Source organism: Podarcis vaucheri (genome assembly GCF_965113315.1).
Source record: "Podarcis vaucheri genome assembly, chromosome: 1".
Taxonomy (NCBI): domain Eukaryota; kingdom Metazoa; phylum Chordata; class Lepidosauria; order Squamata; family Lacertidae; genus Podarcis; species Podarcis vaucheri.
In genome coordinates, this window is record NC_138759.1 from 129965373 (window position 1) to 129984351 (window position 18979).

General features: G+C 46.7%; 1 protein-coding gene across 4 annotated transcripts in view; it reads right to left on the reverse strand.

Annotated features, from left to right (window-relative positions):
- Positions 1-18979, reverse strand: part of CCDC150 (coiled-coil domain containing 150) — a 59029-nt gene that overhangs the window by 9892 nt on the left and 30158 nt on the right. For all 4 annotated transcript variants that reach the window (XM_082227381.1, XM_082227382.1, XM_082227380.1 and 1 more), the window contains exons 16-22: positions 12357-12464; positions 11075-11137; positions 5897-6025; positions 3602-3771; positions 1807-1897; positions 1312-1481; positions 487-613 (exon numbers count right to left, since the gene is read on the reverse strand). In XM_082227381.1, coding sequence (XP_082083507.1) covers positions 487-613; positions 1312-1481; positions 1807-1897; positions 3602-3771; positions 5897-6025; positions 11075-11137; positions 12357-12464 — 858 coding nt within the window. The remainder of the gene's footprint in view (positions 1-486; positions 614-1311; positions 1482-1806; positions 1898-3601; positions 3772-5896; positions 6026-11074; positions 11138-12356; positions 12465-18979) is intronic.

The following is an 18979-nucleotide window of genomic DNA, read 5'->3' on the forward strand; positions in this document are numbered from 1 at the left end:
GGAAATATTCAGTTTCTGAGTAGGATAAAAGCTTTTCATTTCCTTAATATAAAGAAAATGCATGCTATTTCCTTCCCGGCATGTTTGTATTTTGTAAAAAATAAATAAAGGGAGAATGAAAGGAAGAACAATTCTAGGAGAATTAGAAAGCAAACACACAAAGAAAACCATCAATTTGGGTAAGAAGGTGGAAAGAAGAGTGAAGGGAGAGGTACAACATATCAAGAGAGTATCAAAGGTTGAATGTGAGGGTGGGGAGAATGATCTATGATTTAAAGTTGGTTTGGTTGGAAGCCATCAACCATAGTTTTCCAGGTTCATACGTAACAGGAAGCAATGGCAAAATGCTGAATCCTGGCTTGTTCAGCTACTTGCCCAAAGGGAGCCCGTGCATATCCTGGCTTATGAAGCCAGGATTTTCACCTTAGCATTTACGTGCAACCGTGACCACCAAGAAAAACTCAAAACTCTTCCACCTCCTCACACCTCAGCCGATTCCTTTTGAGCAGCCTTCTTGGTTACTTCCCGTTCAGTCTGAAACTGTTTCTTCAGAGTCTCAAGGCGATCTGCGTACAACTTTACTTCCAACTTGGTTTCCTCAATTAACTGGTCCCTTTAGTAAGGCAGAGGGAAATAGATTAACAGGGGGTCGCTCACTTTTTCAGGAAAGTAAAGTCTGAAAACATGCAGCACTGATGCTTCCCCAATATAATAATAATAATAATAATAATAATAATAATAATAATAATATTTTTTTATTTATACCCCACCCTTCCCAGTTCAAAAACTGGGCTCAGGGCAGCTAACAACAAATTTAAAACACTTAATTATAAAAGCAGCATAAAATACAGTATAAAAACATGAATAACAATAAAAATAAAAAAATCAATTAGATAATCCCCAGGGCTAGTTGGCTGAATTGGTCCTACTTGGGCCAGCGAGGAGGCCAGGGGAGAATTAGCTGTGGGGTCTCAGTGTGGGTGATCTTCATAAAAGGGAAGGGGGAGGGAAGAGAAAGGAAATAAAATATCAGGCTGAATTCAAATTAAAGGCCAGGCGGAATAGCTCTGTCCTACTGGCCAGACGGAAGCAGGTTAAATCCTTTTTCTTCCCTTTGCAATTCATTCCCCATCGAGACTCTGGGTTCCCCAGACAAATTTCAAAGCTGCAGACCCCCTCTGCACATTTAGGGCCCTGCCTTGCCAAGTTGATGGCTCAGCAGGTAGCAAGTTTCTACTGCCTCAAAAGTCAGATCCGGACTTCAGCTGTTCAGACTGGAAAGGCAAAATCTCCTGCCTATCTAAGTCTTACCTGCATTCCATTAGTTCCTGGCACTCGGCTTCTTTGCTTTCCAGTTCATCTCGAATAAGCATAAGCTTGCTTTGCAGAGCACTGTTGGTCTGCAAGGTTTGCTCTAAATTTTGGGCAAGTTTCTTGTTGTCTGCTTTGGAGGCCTCCAGAATTTTACAAAGAGCTTCCATCTTTTAGGGGGAGAAAAGCACAGGGTAGCAATGATTCTCTTCATGAAACATACAGTTGTGAAACAACAATTTTATTCCGATGATTAAACAACTTATGCAGCTGTCGCTATGAATCTTAATCTGGGAATGGCTTCATGGATGGGGGAAAAACCCAGTAAAATGAACAGTCAGTTGCCAAATATGCTCAAACTAATTACACCAATTATTTACGGACAAATGAACTTTGTTCCTGCTATGCAGGACGCGATCCTTCCAGACAGGCCACCCACGCTGAATGTATTGCTGGTCTAGTCTATTATAGCAACTGAAAGATGCTGATTTTTACCTTAAAGCTGTGTTGGGATTGCAAGGTCATTTTGCTGTGGCATTCCTCCAGCTCTGCCTCTAGCATCAGAATTCTTTGCTGGCTTTGGGTCCTGCAAAAAAAAGCAAAGAGACGATGCAAGAGAGAACAAACAAAGGCAAAGGGCGATAGGGAAGCTTCCTCCATGTTTTCTTCCATCAAAAAAGAGCCTCAACTATGACTGAATTAATTCCACTCTGCTCTTGAGGCATACACAGTTGAAAAACTCCTTGAATATTCTCAGACAATGGTTTGGTTTGCTAAGCCGTGGTTTGCTCAGCAAACCACATTTTAACCATGAGTTGTCTCACAAGACGATCCAACCATAGCTTGTTTCTTCAAAGTTTGCATTGTTTTCCAGCTGCGCCTTCCTCATGCCTTTGTAGTTTGCCAAGTTTCCAAGGTGGGGAGAGACACCAAAGGCTAGGACTAACGCCGTAACACGAAGCCGTGGTTAAAGCAAACCATGGTTCATACATCAGCAACACACCATGGCATCAGACTGTGGTTTCATGGTGCTGAACAAACATGTTAGGCTGCTGGGCAGGGTTCACACACAGCACTAGGTTATGGTTTAATAAACTGTCATTTAGATAAGCAATAGAGGGACACAGGTGGTGCTGTGGGTTAAACCACAGAGCCTAGGACTTGCCGATCAGAAGGCCGGCAGTTCGAATCCCCACAACGGGGTGAGCTCCCTTTGTTCGGTCCCTGCTCCTGCCAGCCTAGCAGTTTGAAAGCACGTCAAAGTGCAAGTAGATAAATAGGTACCACTCTGGCGGGAAGGTAAACGGCGTTTCCATGCGCTGCTCTGGTTTGCCAGAAGCGGCTTAGTCATGCTGGCCACATGACCCGGAAGCTGTACGCCGGCTCCCTTAGCCAATAAAGCGAGATGAGCGCCGCAACCCCAGAGTCGGTCACGACTGGACCTAATGGTCAGGGATCCCTTTACCTTTACTAGATAAGCAATGGCTTGTACTGTTTTGCTTCCAAAGCAAATACTTCTCATTTTACATAAAGCATCCAAATTAATTACTCCTGGTTTTTCCAATGGCATCAGTACAAACAGCATTCAAGTTAACTGCTCCACCTTTTCCTTTTCCTTCCTTTTCTTTTTTTCAAACTTATTGAGAGACCCCCCTTGCAGGTCCCTTGTCTTTCTTCCATTCATTTTCAGCCCAGTCAATGGTTATCATCATTCCCTCATTTGATCTAGATCTATCTGAAGTTAAGTACCTCTCTCACAATTCCTACCCACTCTGCAGCCAGTTTCTTATTTATAAATGGAGACCATAAATCACACAGTGTTTCAGGGAAGACCATTCGTAAAAAAGAAGATAGTTTGAAATGATTCCCCCCAAAATGATTCCTTATATTATTGTCTGCAATTATCATCTCCCCCCTTATATTATCCAACTCAGGTTTTTTTTTAAAGTTCCCGCTAAATGTGTGTTTTGCTTTAAGCTTTGTTCTACCATGTAGTAGTAGAAGAAGAAGAGTTTGGATTTGATATCCCGCTTTATCACTACCCGAAGGAGTCTCAAAGCAGCTAACATTCTCCTTTCCCTTCCTCCCCCACAACAAACACTCTGTGAGGTGAGTGGGGCTGAGAGACTTCAAAGAAGTGTGACTGGCCCAAGGTCACCCAGCAGCTGCATGTGGAGGAGCGGAGACACGAACCTGGTTCACCAGATTACAAGTCTACCTCTCTTAACCACCACACCACACTGTCTCTCTCTGTACCTGGAATGCCATACAAAGCAGGCAGCCAAGTTACCTGTCCTTCTTCAGCTCAGCCACCTCAGAATCCTTGCGTCCCAGCTCAGTCTGAACCTTTTCCAGAGCCACCTGCATTTTGTTATGAGAGCCCAACACATTCTCCAACATAGCTGTCACTTTGGCATTGTCTTCCTTCGACTCTTCCAGCTTGCGTCGCAGATTCGTCATCTGAAGTACGAAAGGGGAATGCGAAAGAGCAGGGGGTCTCAATCACGATTACTTGGGAAGGTATTGGGTCACAAGCGACAGCAGAGGGCCTGCTTTGTTTGCCGAAGGTCCCAGGTTCCGCTCCTGACATTTCCACTTCAAGGATATATCAGGTATCCCTGGCAAGACCTTTGAAACACTGGAGGCCAAACCCTGCCAGACAAATATAGGGTACACAAGATGGACCAGTGGTGTGATTCTGTATAAAGGCAGCTTTGTGTGCTGAATGCAGAAAACTACACCTTTTCAGTCGTACCTTGGATCCCAAACACCTTGCGAGTCAAACGTTTTGGCTCCCGAACGCCACAAACCTGGAAGTAAGCGTTCCAGTTTGCAAATGTTCTTTGGAAACCCAAACGTCTGATGTGGCTTCCGATTGGCCGCAGGAGCTTCCTGCAGCCAATCAGAAGCCGCAATTTGAAAGTCGAACGTTTCGGAAATCGAACCGATTTCCGGAACGGATTCTGCTCGACTTCTGAGGGACCAGTGTACTTTGGGCTCTGAGAATGTCACCTCAATCTCCTTCACCCCTGATAATAAGCATTTATAAAATGCCTTTCCTGAAAATTGAACTGTAGTGCACAGCCAAATCAATGGGAATGAGATTGGCAGCTGTGTGCTGTCTGTTTGTCAAATGTTTGCATGGGTAAACATACAAATTGGTCAGATTTTCTCCTCCTTCCGCCCGTTTTATACGGAGACATTTAATTTTTAAAAACTGGGTGAGACTTATATCCCATTCTTCCTTCAAGAAGCTCCACCACGCTTGCACAAAGTTTGCCAGGGATTCTCCCACCCAGGCACCAAAAAGGAAACCTACTTGGTTTTAACAACATTGACAGCACCGCTTCCCCTCAAATTATTGTTTGTGCTCCCAATTTTGTACCTTGGTACCTCGCAGACCAATATGAAAAACAAAAATCAGGCCTCAACGGCTGATTCATTTCATTCCAGAGATTTCTAGCCTGCCTTTCAAGACATACGTTTTCCAAAGGCAGCTCACAACAAATATAAAACAATTTCCAAACAGCAAACATCAATATCTAAACTATTAAAAACATTTTTTTTCCCTAAATAGCAAGCATCAATATCTAAACTACAGTAGTACCTCAGGTTACAAACACCTTGGGTTACAAACACTTCAGGTTACAGACTCTGCTAACCCAAAAGTAGTACCTCGGGTTAAGAACTTTACCTCAGGATGAGAACAGAAATTGTGTGCCAGCGGCACAGCGGCGGTGGGAGGCTCCATTAGCTAAAGTGGTACCTCAGGTTAAGAATGGTTTCAGGGTAAGAACGGACCTCCGGAACGAATTAAGTTCGTAACCAGAAGTAAGGTAAAGGTAAAGGGACCCCTGACCATTAGGTCCAGTCGTGACTGACTCTGGGGTTGCGGCACTCATCTCGCTTTACTGGCCGAGGAAGCCAGCGTACAGCTTCCGGGTCATGTGGCCAGTACGACTAAGCCACTTCTCCATTTACCTTCCCGCTGGAGCGGTACCTATATAGCTACTTGCTCTTTGACATGCTTTCGTACTGCTAGGTTGGCAGGAGCAGGGATCAAGCAACGGGAGCTCACCCCGTTGCGGGGATTCGAACCGCCGACCTTCTGATTGGCAAGCCCTAGGCTCTGTGGTTTAACCCACAACGCCACCCGTGTCCTGTAACCAGAAGTACCACTGTATTAAAAACTAACACAACAGCATCAATGAGACCAGCAAACCAATACAAGGAACGACAGAATCATAATTTGAAAAAATGATTTAAAACAAAGAGGATCGTTAACTGAAAATCCAGTCCATCTTCTCTCTAAACTGGCCCTGAATGCGATTGTTTCCTCTTACTCCATGTTGATTTTTTACTTCTTCGATGGGGCCAACTCTAATAATGATTCCAATCTCTAATAATGATTCTTACTCATAAATAAGACAAGGTTTCTGTTTGGGGAATTAGCACTTGAAAGGCATCCGTATCTCAGGACAGGAGTGGCAGGTGATGTGGAGGAGAAATTTCAAAACACACATTGTGGTAGGTTTGCTGCAACGAAGTCCGGACAAAGCTAAAGCACCCAAAGAACATTTGCTACCTTGTGTTTCTCTCTCTCTTCAGTTGCACTTATTTGCCCTTTGAGCTTCTGGTTCTCTCTCAGCGCTTCATCACGGGTTTTGACGGTCACAGAAAAATCATCCTCTCTGCAGACAAGGGCAGACTGTGTCTTTTACAAAAAACAGAGGGGGAGGGGAGGAGAAATGGTTCAAAGAGCACAGAAAAGATTTTCAGAGCATTTGGGCATCCTTGTCTTTTCAGCCCTGTAGATAAAAGTACAAGACAAATGGCCTGACCAGGCCCATTAAAATCACTGATAGGGCTGCCATACAACCAGTAATTTCTGAAAGGCAGCGCTTCATCCTGGATCTTAGACAAGTCAATCAAAGAATCGTGTGCCCTGGCTTTTACTTTTTGAAATACGGCAACCCTAAACACTGACCAGCCCATTCTCCTACCTGTGTGCCACGGCGTTGTAAGGGGTTTGACGAGCTATTTGCTCAGAGGTTTTCCAGTAGAAAGGTAAAGGACCCTCGACGGTTAAGTCCAGTCAAAGGCAACTATGGGGTTGCGGCGCTCATCTCGCTTTCAGGCCAAGGGAGCCGGCATTTGTCCACAGAGAGCTTTCCGCATCATGTGGCCAGCATGACTAAACCTCTTCTGGCACAACGGGACACCATGACGGAAAGCAGAGCGCACGGAGACACCATTTACCTTCTCGCTGCAGCGGTACCTATTTATCTACTTGCACTGGCATGCTTTCGAACTGCTAGGTTGGCAGGAGCTGGGACAGAGCAACGGGAGCTCACCCCATCACAGGGATTCAAACTGCCGACCTTCTGATCGGCAAGCCGAAGTAGGTTTGGTGGTTTAGACCACAGTGCCACCCACGTCCCAATTTTCCAGGACCTCCATTTCCCCAGTTCATATTAGATCTAAGGCGCACACAGTACATGGACCATCTTTTAACATACGGCCAGGTTTCTCAATTTGGATCGGAACTGGTTTGGGGAGATGGGGGGGAACCCATCCATCAAAACACAGTATTTCGTAAGTAACAATAGGATAGGTACACCACTTCCCAAACCACTGGGGACACACTGAACGCAGAGTAAACGGGAATTATGTGCATGGCCTAAGTTATTAGGTTCAGCTACATTTTATGCCTTTTATACATTTTGTACATTTATGCATTTTATACATTTAGGGACGCAGGTGGCGCTGTGGGTTAAACCACAGAGCCTAGGACTTGCCAAACAGAAGGTCAGCGGTTTGAATCCCAGTGATGAGGTGAGCTCCCGTTGCTCCGTCCCTGCTCCTGCCAACCTAGCAGTTCGAAAGCACGTCAAAGTGCAAGTAGATAAATAGGTACCGCTCCAGCGGGAAGGTAAACGGCGTTTCCGTGCGCTGCTCTGGTTCGCCAGAAGCGGCTTAGTCATGCTGGCCACATGACCCGGAAGCTGAACGCCGGCTCCCTTGGCCAATAAAGCGAGATGAGCGCCGCAACCCCAGAGTCGGTCACGACTAGACCTAATGGTCAGGGTACCTTTACCTCTCCATCTTCACCATTTTCAGGCATGGCACTCACCCTCTGAAGATCTGTCCCCTCACTGGTTATATCCCACTCAGTTTCTAAGTCGCTGGTATCTTTTTTAGTGTCCAGCTTTTCTTTCGTGGCCTTTATAGCCCTGAAGAGGACCCTCGGAGAGGCTGGGGGACAATCCCCACACTCAGAGGCAGCCTCCCTTCCAGGCAGATCTAACATGAAACGAACTCTGCGCTCAGGGGAGCACGCAGTAGAAGGTCGCCCACGAAGTCCCTTGGTCTCACAGGCCAGGCATGATCTAAAACGCTCATTGGATTTCTGCGGCCAGCAATTCTCAGATGACTTTCTTTTTTGGAGAGGCATTTTTACTATAGCACTAGCTGCCCGAACAGGGGAAACCAAGCAACCGGAGAAAGCAACGCGAGACGAAAACAGATGCCCCTAACGTCTGGCAACTTAATGGTTGGCAAGGGCTCCATTTGCAAATCCTGCCTCTCAGCCCAACGACGAGTCAATTTATAAGAGTTGTTGCGTCACTGAGGGAGTCTCAAGGAAGCCATTTTAAATCTGCGCTTCTTGGTGGCTGTTTGAAGTTTAAATGCTCAACAACCCCTCCTATCCAAAGATAAATCAACATGTGTTCTCTCTGAAGTCACCAAGACATCACCCTGCTCTGTTTGTGATGTCATGAGGCCTAACCTCTGAGCTCAAAGTGTGACCCAAGCAGAGTAGAACAGCCCACCAATCCGGTTTCTTCCATTTAAATTAGGGGGAGGAGTTGCACAGACTGGTAAGTAGACCATAGCTGTCAACCTTTCCCTTTTCTTGCGAGGAATCCTATTCGGAATAAGGGAATTTCCCTTAAAAAAAGGGAAGAGTTGACAGCTATGAAGTAGACCTGAATTCCACTCCTGATTCTGTGTTTTTAAAACTACCTCTAAACTAAAACTAAAACTACCTCTACACCTAATGTCTTTTTCGTTGTATGCTTGGTTTAGACTCCTTGAGAGTATAGATGCTCCTCTCCTGATCTCTCACCTGATTACTTAGGAATTAACAACAATGGCGTACCTTACAATTTTCCTGGGTTGTATTAACCAAGTCCTATGTGGAGCAGACTCACTGAAATTAATGAACCTAGGTTAGTTGTGCTCATTAGCTTCAATAGGTCTATTGTGAGTAGGACTAGCTTTTAAAATCATCCTCTGTAATTCTTACACATGGACAAGGTGTGTTTGAGCGATTAATTTCACACCGTGTTTATTCCTAAAATTTAACAAAGGTAAAGGGACCCCTGACCATTAGGTCCAGTTGTGGCTGACTCTGTGGTTGTGACGCTCATCTCGCTTTATTGGTCAAGGGAGCCGGCGTACAGCTTCCAGGTCATGTGGCCAGCATGACTAAGCCACTTCTGGCGAACCAGAGCAGCACACGGAAATGCCATTTACCTTCCCGCTGGAGCGGTATCTATTTATCTACTTTCACTCTGATGTGCTTTTGAACTGTTAGGTTGGCAGGAGCAGGGATCAAGCAACGGGAGCTCACCCTGTTGCGGGGATTTGAACCACCGACCTTCTGATCGGCAAGTCCTAGGCTCTGTGGTTTAACCCGCAGTGCTACCCGTGTCCCAAAAATTTTACATATGCACATACATATTAACAGAAAATAAGCCGAAGTGTCTCTACTTTCAGATATCGAGGTTTTCAAAATGGAGGTGAAAGGAGAGGGTGCCAGGGACCTATCACTGTCTATGTTTATTTAAATATTGAGCATGGACTGAAGATTGTGCAGACATATTGCCTTCATCCTGAGCAGCACACAGGAACTAAATGTGGGACAGCCTGCCTGGGAGTCAATTTTGTCAAATCTGCTAATCAAATGCTTTCTTTCCACTTGCTTCCCTTCAAGCCAGCACCACCCCTGAGATAATGATGACGACTACAATTTATTATCCACCACTTTGCCCTAAGGTCCCAGGGTGGATCGCAACAATTAAGATGCAACATTGCACAATGTTTAAAAGCAGTTTCAAGAAACTTAAAATTACAAAAACAGTGTGGGTCCCACAAATATGCATCTGAAGTGTTGGGGGGGGGGTAACTGTGTACACTTGAAAACATGGGCAGCATTCAGACAAATTCAACAGTGTAAATAAGTTTTGATGGCAGAAACAATGGAATACTGAATGGTTTAGTTTATGTAAAACATGCAGGGATTTATTGCTATGCAAAATGATCCATGGAAACAGAAAAAGGGAAGTCATTGATATTTTAAGGTTGTCTAAATGAATATTCTAAAATGTAAAAGAAAATTTAATAAAAAATATTTTATACACATACACACACACAGAGGGACGTGGGTGGCGCTGTGGCTTAAACCACGGAGCCTAGGGCTTGCCGATCAGAAGGTCAGCGGTTCGAATCCCCGCGACGGAGTGAGCTCCTGTTGTTCTGTCCCTGCTCCTGCCCACCTAGCAGTTTGAAAGCACGTCAAAGTGCAAGTAGATAAATAGGTACCGCTCTGGCGGGAAGGGAAACTGCATTTCTGTATGCTGCTCTAGTTCACCAGAAGCGACTTTGTTATGCTGGCGACATGACCTGGAAGCTGTACGCCGGCTCCCTCGGCCAGTAAAGCGCGATGAGCGCCGCAACCCCAGAGTCGACCATGACTGGACCTGATGGTCAGGGGTCCCTTTACCTTTACACACACACCCCTAAAGTGGGAAACAGCTTCTGGGCAGGAGGTTGTGTGTGTGTCACAACAAGCTAACCACCCCTCTTTTGGCGCCACAGCCATCCTGGAGGCAGTAGCGCCTCACATTCAAGTGCTCTAGTTCTCATAACAACTTTGGGGAGGCCCAAGCAAGCCCAAGCCTTCCCTATGGCTTTGGGAGCTATAGAAAGTGGTGAACCCTCAAGCCATCTCTGTGGCCCAGAGACAACTATGCAGGATGAGAGCGGACTTGAAGGAAGGACAAGGTGGAAAGCCTTGTGTTCCTTGGCTGAGTTTCTCCCCTTCCCCCTGCAATATTTCTTCACTTACTAGCCATACTGAGAAATCACGTATTCAGGTGAGGCTGAATATAAGTCCCAGCACAGGTAATGCATTTCGAAAGCAGAGTCTGGCAGGCCTTACAACGCCAGAACGATGATCTGAACAGCCACCGTTTGTTCTTATTCTGTATATTTGTCAGAAAGAATAGGGTCCTTTGCTGTGGACCCTTTGTGGTCCGAAACATGAGGGTGTTGTTTTTTTTTTAATGATTATTTATTATTATTTCATAAATAAAACAATAAAAACAAATTCCAACAAAATCCAACATTCAAACTACAAAAAGCAAAACAAAACAAAAATACACAGTAGAAAAACAGTTGATAGAAAAGAATAAAATTAAAAATAAAGAATAAGAACAAAGAGAAAAGCCAACAATCAGAACTGAAATACATTAATATTTTCAAATCTTGTATTTTCTTCACTGGTTTCTTGACCTCCTCGCACCTCCCATTTTGTATTCCAGTTCAGATATTTAATTCAGCAAATCCTTACCCTCTAGCTTTCATCCTTACTCCATATGTTAACCTATTATTATAAATATCCATTTTCAATTATCAGTCCCTATTTACATTTTCTCATGAGGGTGTTAACTGAAAGGCCTTGCCATTGTTCCAGTACCTGTTTTAGCTTTGCTTCCATCCTCTGTGTGTTGATCCTAATGGAGGCAAGTTCGGCATTCATCTGAAAAGTGAGGCAATGAAAAGCTGAAACGAGGCTCTTCAAAGAAAGCTCGTTTCCACCAGCAATATCTCCTGAGCTCTCTGCATTCCATGCATCCATTAACACCCATGGAATCTGGACACTGGCACAGAATTTAGTTGTTTTGGAAAAACGAATTACAGTGGTACCTCGGGTTACATACGCTTCAGGTTACATACGCTTTAGGTTACAGACTCTGCTAACCCAGAAATAGTACCTCGGGTTAAGAACTTTGCTTCAGGATGAGAACAGAAATCGTGCTCCGGTAGCGCGGCGGCAGCAGGAGGCCCCCATTAGCTAAAGTGGTGCTTCAGGTTAAGAACAGTTTCAGGTTAAGAACGGACCTCCGGCATGAATTAAGTACTTAATCCGAGGCACAACTGTATTCTAGGGATGCGGGTGGCGCTGTAGGTTAAACCACAGAGCCTAGGACTTGCTGATCAGAAGGTCATCAGTTCGAATCCCCGTGATGGGGTGAGCTCCCGTTACTCGGTTCCTGCTCCTGCCAACCTAGCAGTTCGAAAGCACGTCAAAGTGCAAGTAGATAAATAGGCGGGAAGGTAAACGGCGTTTCTGTGTGCTGCTCTGGTTTGCCAGAAGCGGCTTAGTCATGCTGGCCACATGACCCGGAAGCTGTACGCTGGCTCCCTTGGCCAATAAAGCGAGATGACCGCCGCAACCCCAGAGTCAGCCACGACTGGACCTAATGGTCAGGGGTCCCTTTACCTTTTACCTTTACCACTGTATTGTTTTCCAATCCTTATGCTGGTGCAGAGTAGCTGCAAAATAGAATAACAATACCTGACCAATGCTCAGAAAGCTTGATTAAGACTTCTAGCGCTCTGCTTCCAAATGCCAGAAAAGTCAAAATATTGCTGTTTCATTAATGCAGAAAATATGTAAATATGCACCAAGCATAATGGGCAGTATTCTACTATCAGTGCAAGGATTTCCACTAGCACAGTGGGACTCCCCACCCCTTCTCCTGAGTGCATCCTGCCCCCCTAGGACAGATTTCGGGGGCACACAGGGGGAGGAGGAGGAGAGTGGGAAGCTCTGTTGCGCAAGCAGAAATCTTTGCGCTGACTTTCTGAGTACAGAATCTAATTATGTCATGGCACAAAGAGGAATTTCCCCAGCCTGTCCTTCAGCCCAGAAAGACTGGCAACCCACGCTGTAGGTCGATATAACTGGATGGTACCTGGTTACACTTTGTCTCCAAGGCGGTGTTCAGTTTGCGAAGCCGGCTGTTTTCTGAGCGTGTGTCCTGGAGGGACTGCGCCTTTTCTTCCAGCTGCTTCACTCTAGTCTATGATAAACGAAAGACGACACGTGTTCCAGAGCCTTCTAAAATACGCGGCTGCGATCTGGAAACAGCAATGGCGTTTGCCAAACTCAGAGGAAAAAGGGGTCCAATAAAGGCACAATCCGGGTGGTATTTAAATACAGTGGTACCTCGGGTTAAGTACTTAATTCATTCCAGAGGTCCGTTCTCAACCTGAAACTGTTTTAACCTGAAGCACCACTTTAGCTAATGGGGCCTCCTGCTGCCGCTGCGCCGCCGGAGCCCGATTTCTGTTCTTATCCTGAAGCAAAGTTCTTAACCTGAAGCACTATTTCTGGCTTAGCGGAGTGTGTAACCTGAAGCGTATGTAACCTGAGGTACCACTGTAAAACCCACACTGGCCACTGACAGCTACTTTTCTGCGAGTTTGTGCAGGTGCTTTGTTTTCAACTGAGAAAAGCTATTTCATGAATGCTGTCCTAAAGATACTTGCATGAAAGCTAAGAACCATTTAAATGAATGAGACATATTTCCCAGTGAATGGGGTCTGACGCGATACTTGGCAGCTCCCTGTGACCCTGAAAATGTATGCTTCCTAGCTGGTAACTTATTTCTGTCTCCATCCTCGTCTTCCTGTCTAAATACAGTGGTACCTCAGGTTACATACGCTTCAGGTTACGTACGCTTCAGGTTACAGACTCTGCTAACCCAGAAATAGTGCTTCAGGTTAAGAACTTTGCTTCAGGATGAGAACAGAAATTGTGCTCCGGCAGCGTGGCAGCAGCAGGAGGCCCCATTAGCTAAAGTGGTGCTTCAGGTTAAGAACAGTTTCAGGTTAAGAACGGACCTCTGGCATGAATTAAGTACTTAACCCGAGGTACCACTGTAGTCATAAAGACTCCAAATGCAAGGCATCGTTTAAATCAGGCATAGGCAAACTCTGGCCCTCCAGATGTTTTGGAACTACAACTTCCATCATCCCTAGCTAACAGTGGTCAGGGATGATGGGAATTGTAGTCTCAAAACATCCAGAGGGCCAGAGTTTGCCTATGCCTGGTTTAAATTAAGACTTTCCACCTTCCTTCTGCCTCTGTGAAGCCTACCTGTTAATTTCTGATGCTGAGAGGTTGGCAGCGTGGGAGGGGGGGTGTATATTACAGTGGTACTTCAGGTTAAGTACTTAATTCGTTACGGAGGTCTGTACTTAACCTGAAACTGTTCTTAACCTGAAGCACCACTTTAGCTAATGGGGCCTCCTGCTGCCGCTGCAGCATTTCTCTTCTCATCCTGAAGCAAAGTTCTTAACCTGAAGCACTATTTCTGGGTTAGCGGAGTCTGTAACCTGAAGCGTATGCAACTTGAGCTACCACTGCGTATATTTATACAAAACAAAAAACGAAAACCACACCCCTAGGGGTTTCATTTTCACCCCCTGCATACCACACCAGTGAGGCCGAGTTGTTGATTACTGGGGCCAGATGTCAGACAGCAACGTCCAAGGCCATGTTAAGTAGGAATGTGTGTATTGTTGTTTGGGAGGAAGCGAGATCTGTTTTTCTCAGGCAAAGTGTTACTCAAGAGGTATCAGAAGGAAATGTCTGAAGACTTACGAACGACTATTATAGATAGATAGAAGAGGATTTACTCCACACTCGACTATTTTGAGGACAGGCTAGAACAATGCATAAAAAGGCATAGCAGAAATTGGTAACTGAACAGGTGATGTGTAGGGAGAAGGGATGAAATGATAGTTGGAAAAAAGTTATTTTTTTGGAAGCAGCAAAGGAGGGAGGAAAATAGAGGGGACTTCTGGGGTGGGAGGGAAGCCCAACTTTCAAATCTGTGTTGAATTTGTATTGATTTGGTGACAATTTGTTAAAAATTATGGAACGTCAATAAAAATAATTGGCAAAAGGGGGGGGGGAATCTGGTTGCTTTGTTGTTTATAGGCACACGTGGAACTGGAAAAAAAAGAAAAACATAGCGGAAGCCCAGTGGAGTCTGGCTGGAGCCAAAATCAAATTTCAGGCTCCCTTTGAAAGCTTGAGGGGTGCTATGGAGGCAAGGTTCCCACTGATCCATCTCCAGATGCTGCTCCAATGTGATGTTAGGATATTTCCGTTCCACCTTAAAAGGGAGCAGGCTTTGTGAGTCACAGAGTCTGCGCATTTCCTGTTCACAGGATGTTTTCTGTTGCTTTTGTTTTCTCTCTCTGTGTCTGGAGACACTGATGCAGAAAGTCATGTTTTACTTCGTTCTGATCAACGCTGAATAAAACTTGTAAATAATGCTCTCCTGCGTGCAACTTCCGCTGTGAATTATCTGCTGGTAGAGTGTGCATGAGCTCTGGAATGTGGCAAGCTATTTCTAGAAACTCGTGTCGCTAATTGCTGATACTGTATCTACGGGAGATCAATGGATCGTCCGGCAGCCGGCTTGGGGGCCATGATGGACTTTGTCTCCCTGGCAGTATCCCAACATGTTAAACAAGTATCAAAAACCACATCAGAAGGACTAGTTGCTCCGTTTCTTACCACAGAAGCACAACTTTGCCGGGTTGGATCTTGCCGAAAAGTAGTTTACATTGTACTCCTGTTGTAGGAGTGCAAATATCCAGAGATGTAGTGATCAGGTGGGATTGCTATGAGGAATTATAACAGATATAGAGTAAGCCGCCTGTGTCAGCAATGAAAGCATTGCGTTGACTGGGTTTAAACTATTTTTATATGATTCTTGATTAATCTACACCTCTGCATCTCTGGCCATTTCCTCAACTGCCCATTTCTCGTCACGTACACAGCCCAGTTCAGCCCGGTTGCTTTGCCAGGCAGGCATCTTGGGTCATAAAGCTAGTGAACAAGCTTCTTTGAAGTAGTTTCTTATATATTTATCTTGGGATGTTAATCTTAGGGCCAGGAAACAGATCTCACATGAAGGTGATCGTGATCTGGTCTTTCTGGCCATCCTTCTTATCATGTTTATTTCTCAGCTCTGGGGTTGCCAGATGCACCCCTTTGTAGTTCTCAACTATTTACTACCCCTTTGTAGTTCTCAACTTATTTACACCAAAATATACACATGCTAATTAGTTTTAGTAGTTTAACTTTCTCCCCACGTGGGTTTGTTGAAATGCTCAGAAGAAATCTTATTGGTTCTTGCGAACACTCTGAAAAATGTTCTTTTGTGAATAAAACACCTGGGCCAGGGGCTGCGGAGAGCTGACGGACAAGCAGAGAGAGACACGATTATACACACCCTTCCCAGAGTCTTGCTGGTTCAAGTCTCTGTGTGTATTCTTATTAATCAGAGTTCAATCCTTCCTTTACTTTGCGAACGCAACACCTGTAACGCTTTGAAGAAGGCTGAGGAACCTCCAGCTGCTGTTTAACACCCCATCAACCCCAGCTGGCATGGCCAATGGCAAGAGATGATGGGAGTTGTAGTCCACCACCACTGAGAGCCACAGGCTCCCCGCCCCCAATTTAAAGGGTCCCTGCGCACACCGCTTTCAAAATAACAAGCTCAAACGCATTCAGCATGATGGAGCCTTCTTTCCTTTTCCTTTCTTAAAAAATAATAATTTTATCTCGTAACAACACAAAGCTACCTCAGAGGTACAACCTGCCATTTTGCTTGGATTAAGAGCCTTTTTAATGATGCGCACATGCAATTGCGAGTTTCCTCTCTGCAAATTATTGCTGTTTGGGTTTTAATTATTTACTTGTTCATATCTTGTATTTCATCCTGTGAATCGCCCTAAGATCTTATGAAGAAGGGCAACATATAAATTTAAATAATAACAATAAATAATAATAATAATATAAAAAAATCATAATAAACAGTGCCATTTTTCTAGAAAAAGAGGTGCTGGAACTCAACCTGAACGCCTCCCTTGTTCTCTTAGAATGGCAATGGTGCTCCTTAATTCCTTAAGGAATACATCAAAATTTATGTGGGAAAAGTAGAATTTCTGACAAATATTGAGTGAATCCAGAAAATGATTAGTGAAAGGAAAGTCAAGATAGAAGAAGAGATTAAAGAAATAATGAAATGCATTTAAGCTAGTTGGAAAAATAAAGTAGCGTAATAAGAACGGCTGGAAGTCAAGTCACTTGGTGGGTGTCAGTATGGGGTAGGTGTGTAGGTATGTCGATATGTACAGTATAGGTAGGTATTATATAGAATAATGTAGGTATGTTTTACCATATTTTTCGCCCTATAGGGCACACCGGCCCATAGGGCGCACCTAGTTTTTTTTGGAGGAAATAAAGGGGGGGATTATTCCCCCCCCCTCCAGCCATGGGGCTGGGGCGGGGGAAGAGGTTCCCCCTGACCCCAGCCCCCAGAACTGGCTGATATCCGTGAGCCTTCGGAGCCCGGCGGGAACTCCCGCCACGCTCAGAAGGCTTGCGGATAGTTAACCGAAGCCCGGGGTGCGCTGCGGAGCGCTCCCTGGGTTTCGGGCTGCAGGCTGCTGTCCGCAAGCCTTGGGAGCCCGGTGGGAACTCCCGCCGGGCTCCGAAGGCTTGCGGATAGCTTCCTGAAGCCTGCATTCGCCCCATAGGACGCACACACATTTCCCCTTCATTTTTGGAGGGGGAAAAGTGCGTCCTATAGGGCGAAAAATACGGTATTGTCAGGGCTGCTACCCAGTCCCAGCTCACATAGGACCACGTTAGCCAGCGTTCACGTTAAAAGAGTCTTTATTGGGTTACAGGTTCCATTTCCAAACTGCAATGTGAAGCCCCACGTCTTCTATGTCAGACCGGCGAAGACCCGTCTGAGTCTCCGCCTCTAGCACACCAGCTTAATACCCTAGCCTTGCTCCACCTCCTGCGCCTTTCCTTCCGTCTCTGGGTCCTTCTGCCCCCCGTGGTCTCTTCTCTCCTACTCTCTTCTGACGCGGACCCCCCTGACCCTTCTGCCTCCTTGCGGCGGGCTTTGGGACCTGGCTCACTCTCCGGGCTGCTTACTGCGCCAGCTTCCGCTGCATTTGAACTTGGCGCGCGCGCCCAACTCTCTACCTTCCTCTTGATCGTTTCGTCGCTCCCCGAGGTGGGCGTGACTACTCCTGACTCATGCCCTCCCTCCTGCTGAAAGCCTCCGGAACCCGATGTCTGGTCCCCTTTCTCCCCGCTGCTCCCGGCTGGGCACGTGGGCCCCGATCTCCAACTGCTGCTCTCTGATCCCTCTCTGGACCCTTCTTCCTGGGGTGTCCCCCTGCTTTCCCCCCTTGCTCTGACCGCTGGCGCTCCCTTCTGGGAATCCTCGGACTCACTGGACAGGCTCGGTGATCTCGGGTCGTCATCCCCACTCATCCTTCCTTCGTATTCCTCCCCCTCGCTCTCTGTCTCCTCCCTTCTCTGCGTCTCTGCTCCTGAACCCCTGACATCCATCCCCCCCTCGAAGCCCCCCCTTCCCCCCTCCCCGCTTTCAGGTGTGGGTGCTGGGTGCTCCATCATCACGGGAGTGAATGCCGGATACAGTTCGCTCCCCGTCGCTGGCCGCCAACTGAAGACCTCCGAGTCCTCCTCCTCGCGTTCGTCAACGTTGATCTGCTCCGCCTCCATTTCAGTGCCGCCGTGCTCGAACCCAAGATCCTCCCCGAACACGTCCATGTCAGTCTCTGCGTCGGTCGCTCGACCTGGCATCTCCAACCACCTCCGGCGCCACTGCTCCTCTGGTCGATCGTCCCACCAATACGAGGAGTCCGACGCCGAACCCTCCGGTGACCCCTCTGGGGAACGGGTGCCCGGTGCGGGCTCCCCGTCCGAGTCGAATCCATGGAACGTGCTGGAGGAAAGTGTGGGCGTGAACAACCAGTCGTCGAAGAAGCCTGCTGGCATGGGTCTGTGTGGGAAAAGGGCATGAAACTCGTCCTTGAGCAGGGGTTCCTCCAAAGCGTAGTCTGGCACCCAGCTATTAGCACTGGCCCGGGTGCCCTCTCTGGCTAGGAGGTATTCTACTCCCTCTTCCCCCCATCTGGAGTCCAAAATCTCCGTGACTTCGTTGATGGGGTCCTGCTGTGGCAATCTCCCCGCCTCCGTCCGCTCCTGAGACGGACTCGGTGCTGTTCCTGGTTCCTGGAATCTGTGAGGTGCCTTGTAGGGAGTGAGCACCGACCTGTGGAACACCGGATGCATCCTGGAACCCTCCGGCAGCACCAGCCGGAAAGCTACTGGGTTGATCTGTGCTTCGACTTGGTATGGACCGAGTTGCTTGTGCCCCAACTTCTTCTTGGCTAACGATCTGGTCGGCACTGCGTGGGCTGCCAACCAGACCCAGTCTCCCACTCGGATCTCTTCGCCAACCCGCCTGTGCTTGTCAGCTTGCACCTTGTATGCGTGCTTCGCTAGCTCCAGCTGCCGTCGGAGTTGATCGTGGACCTCCTGCAACTCAGACGCGAAAGCGTCCGCCGTCTGCGGTTCCCCTTCCCCTACTCTCTCCAGTCCCGGGAAGGTTCTGGGATTCCTCCCATTGTTGGCGAAGAACGGCGTCACCCCTGTGGACACGTGCTTCGTGTTGTTGTAGGCGAACTC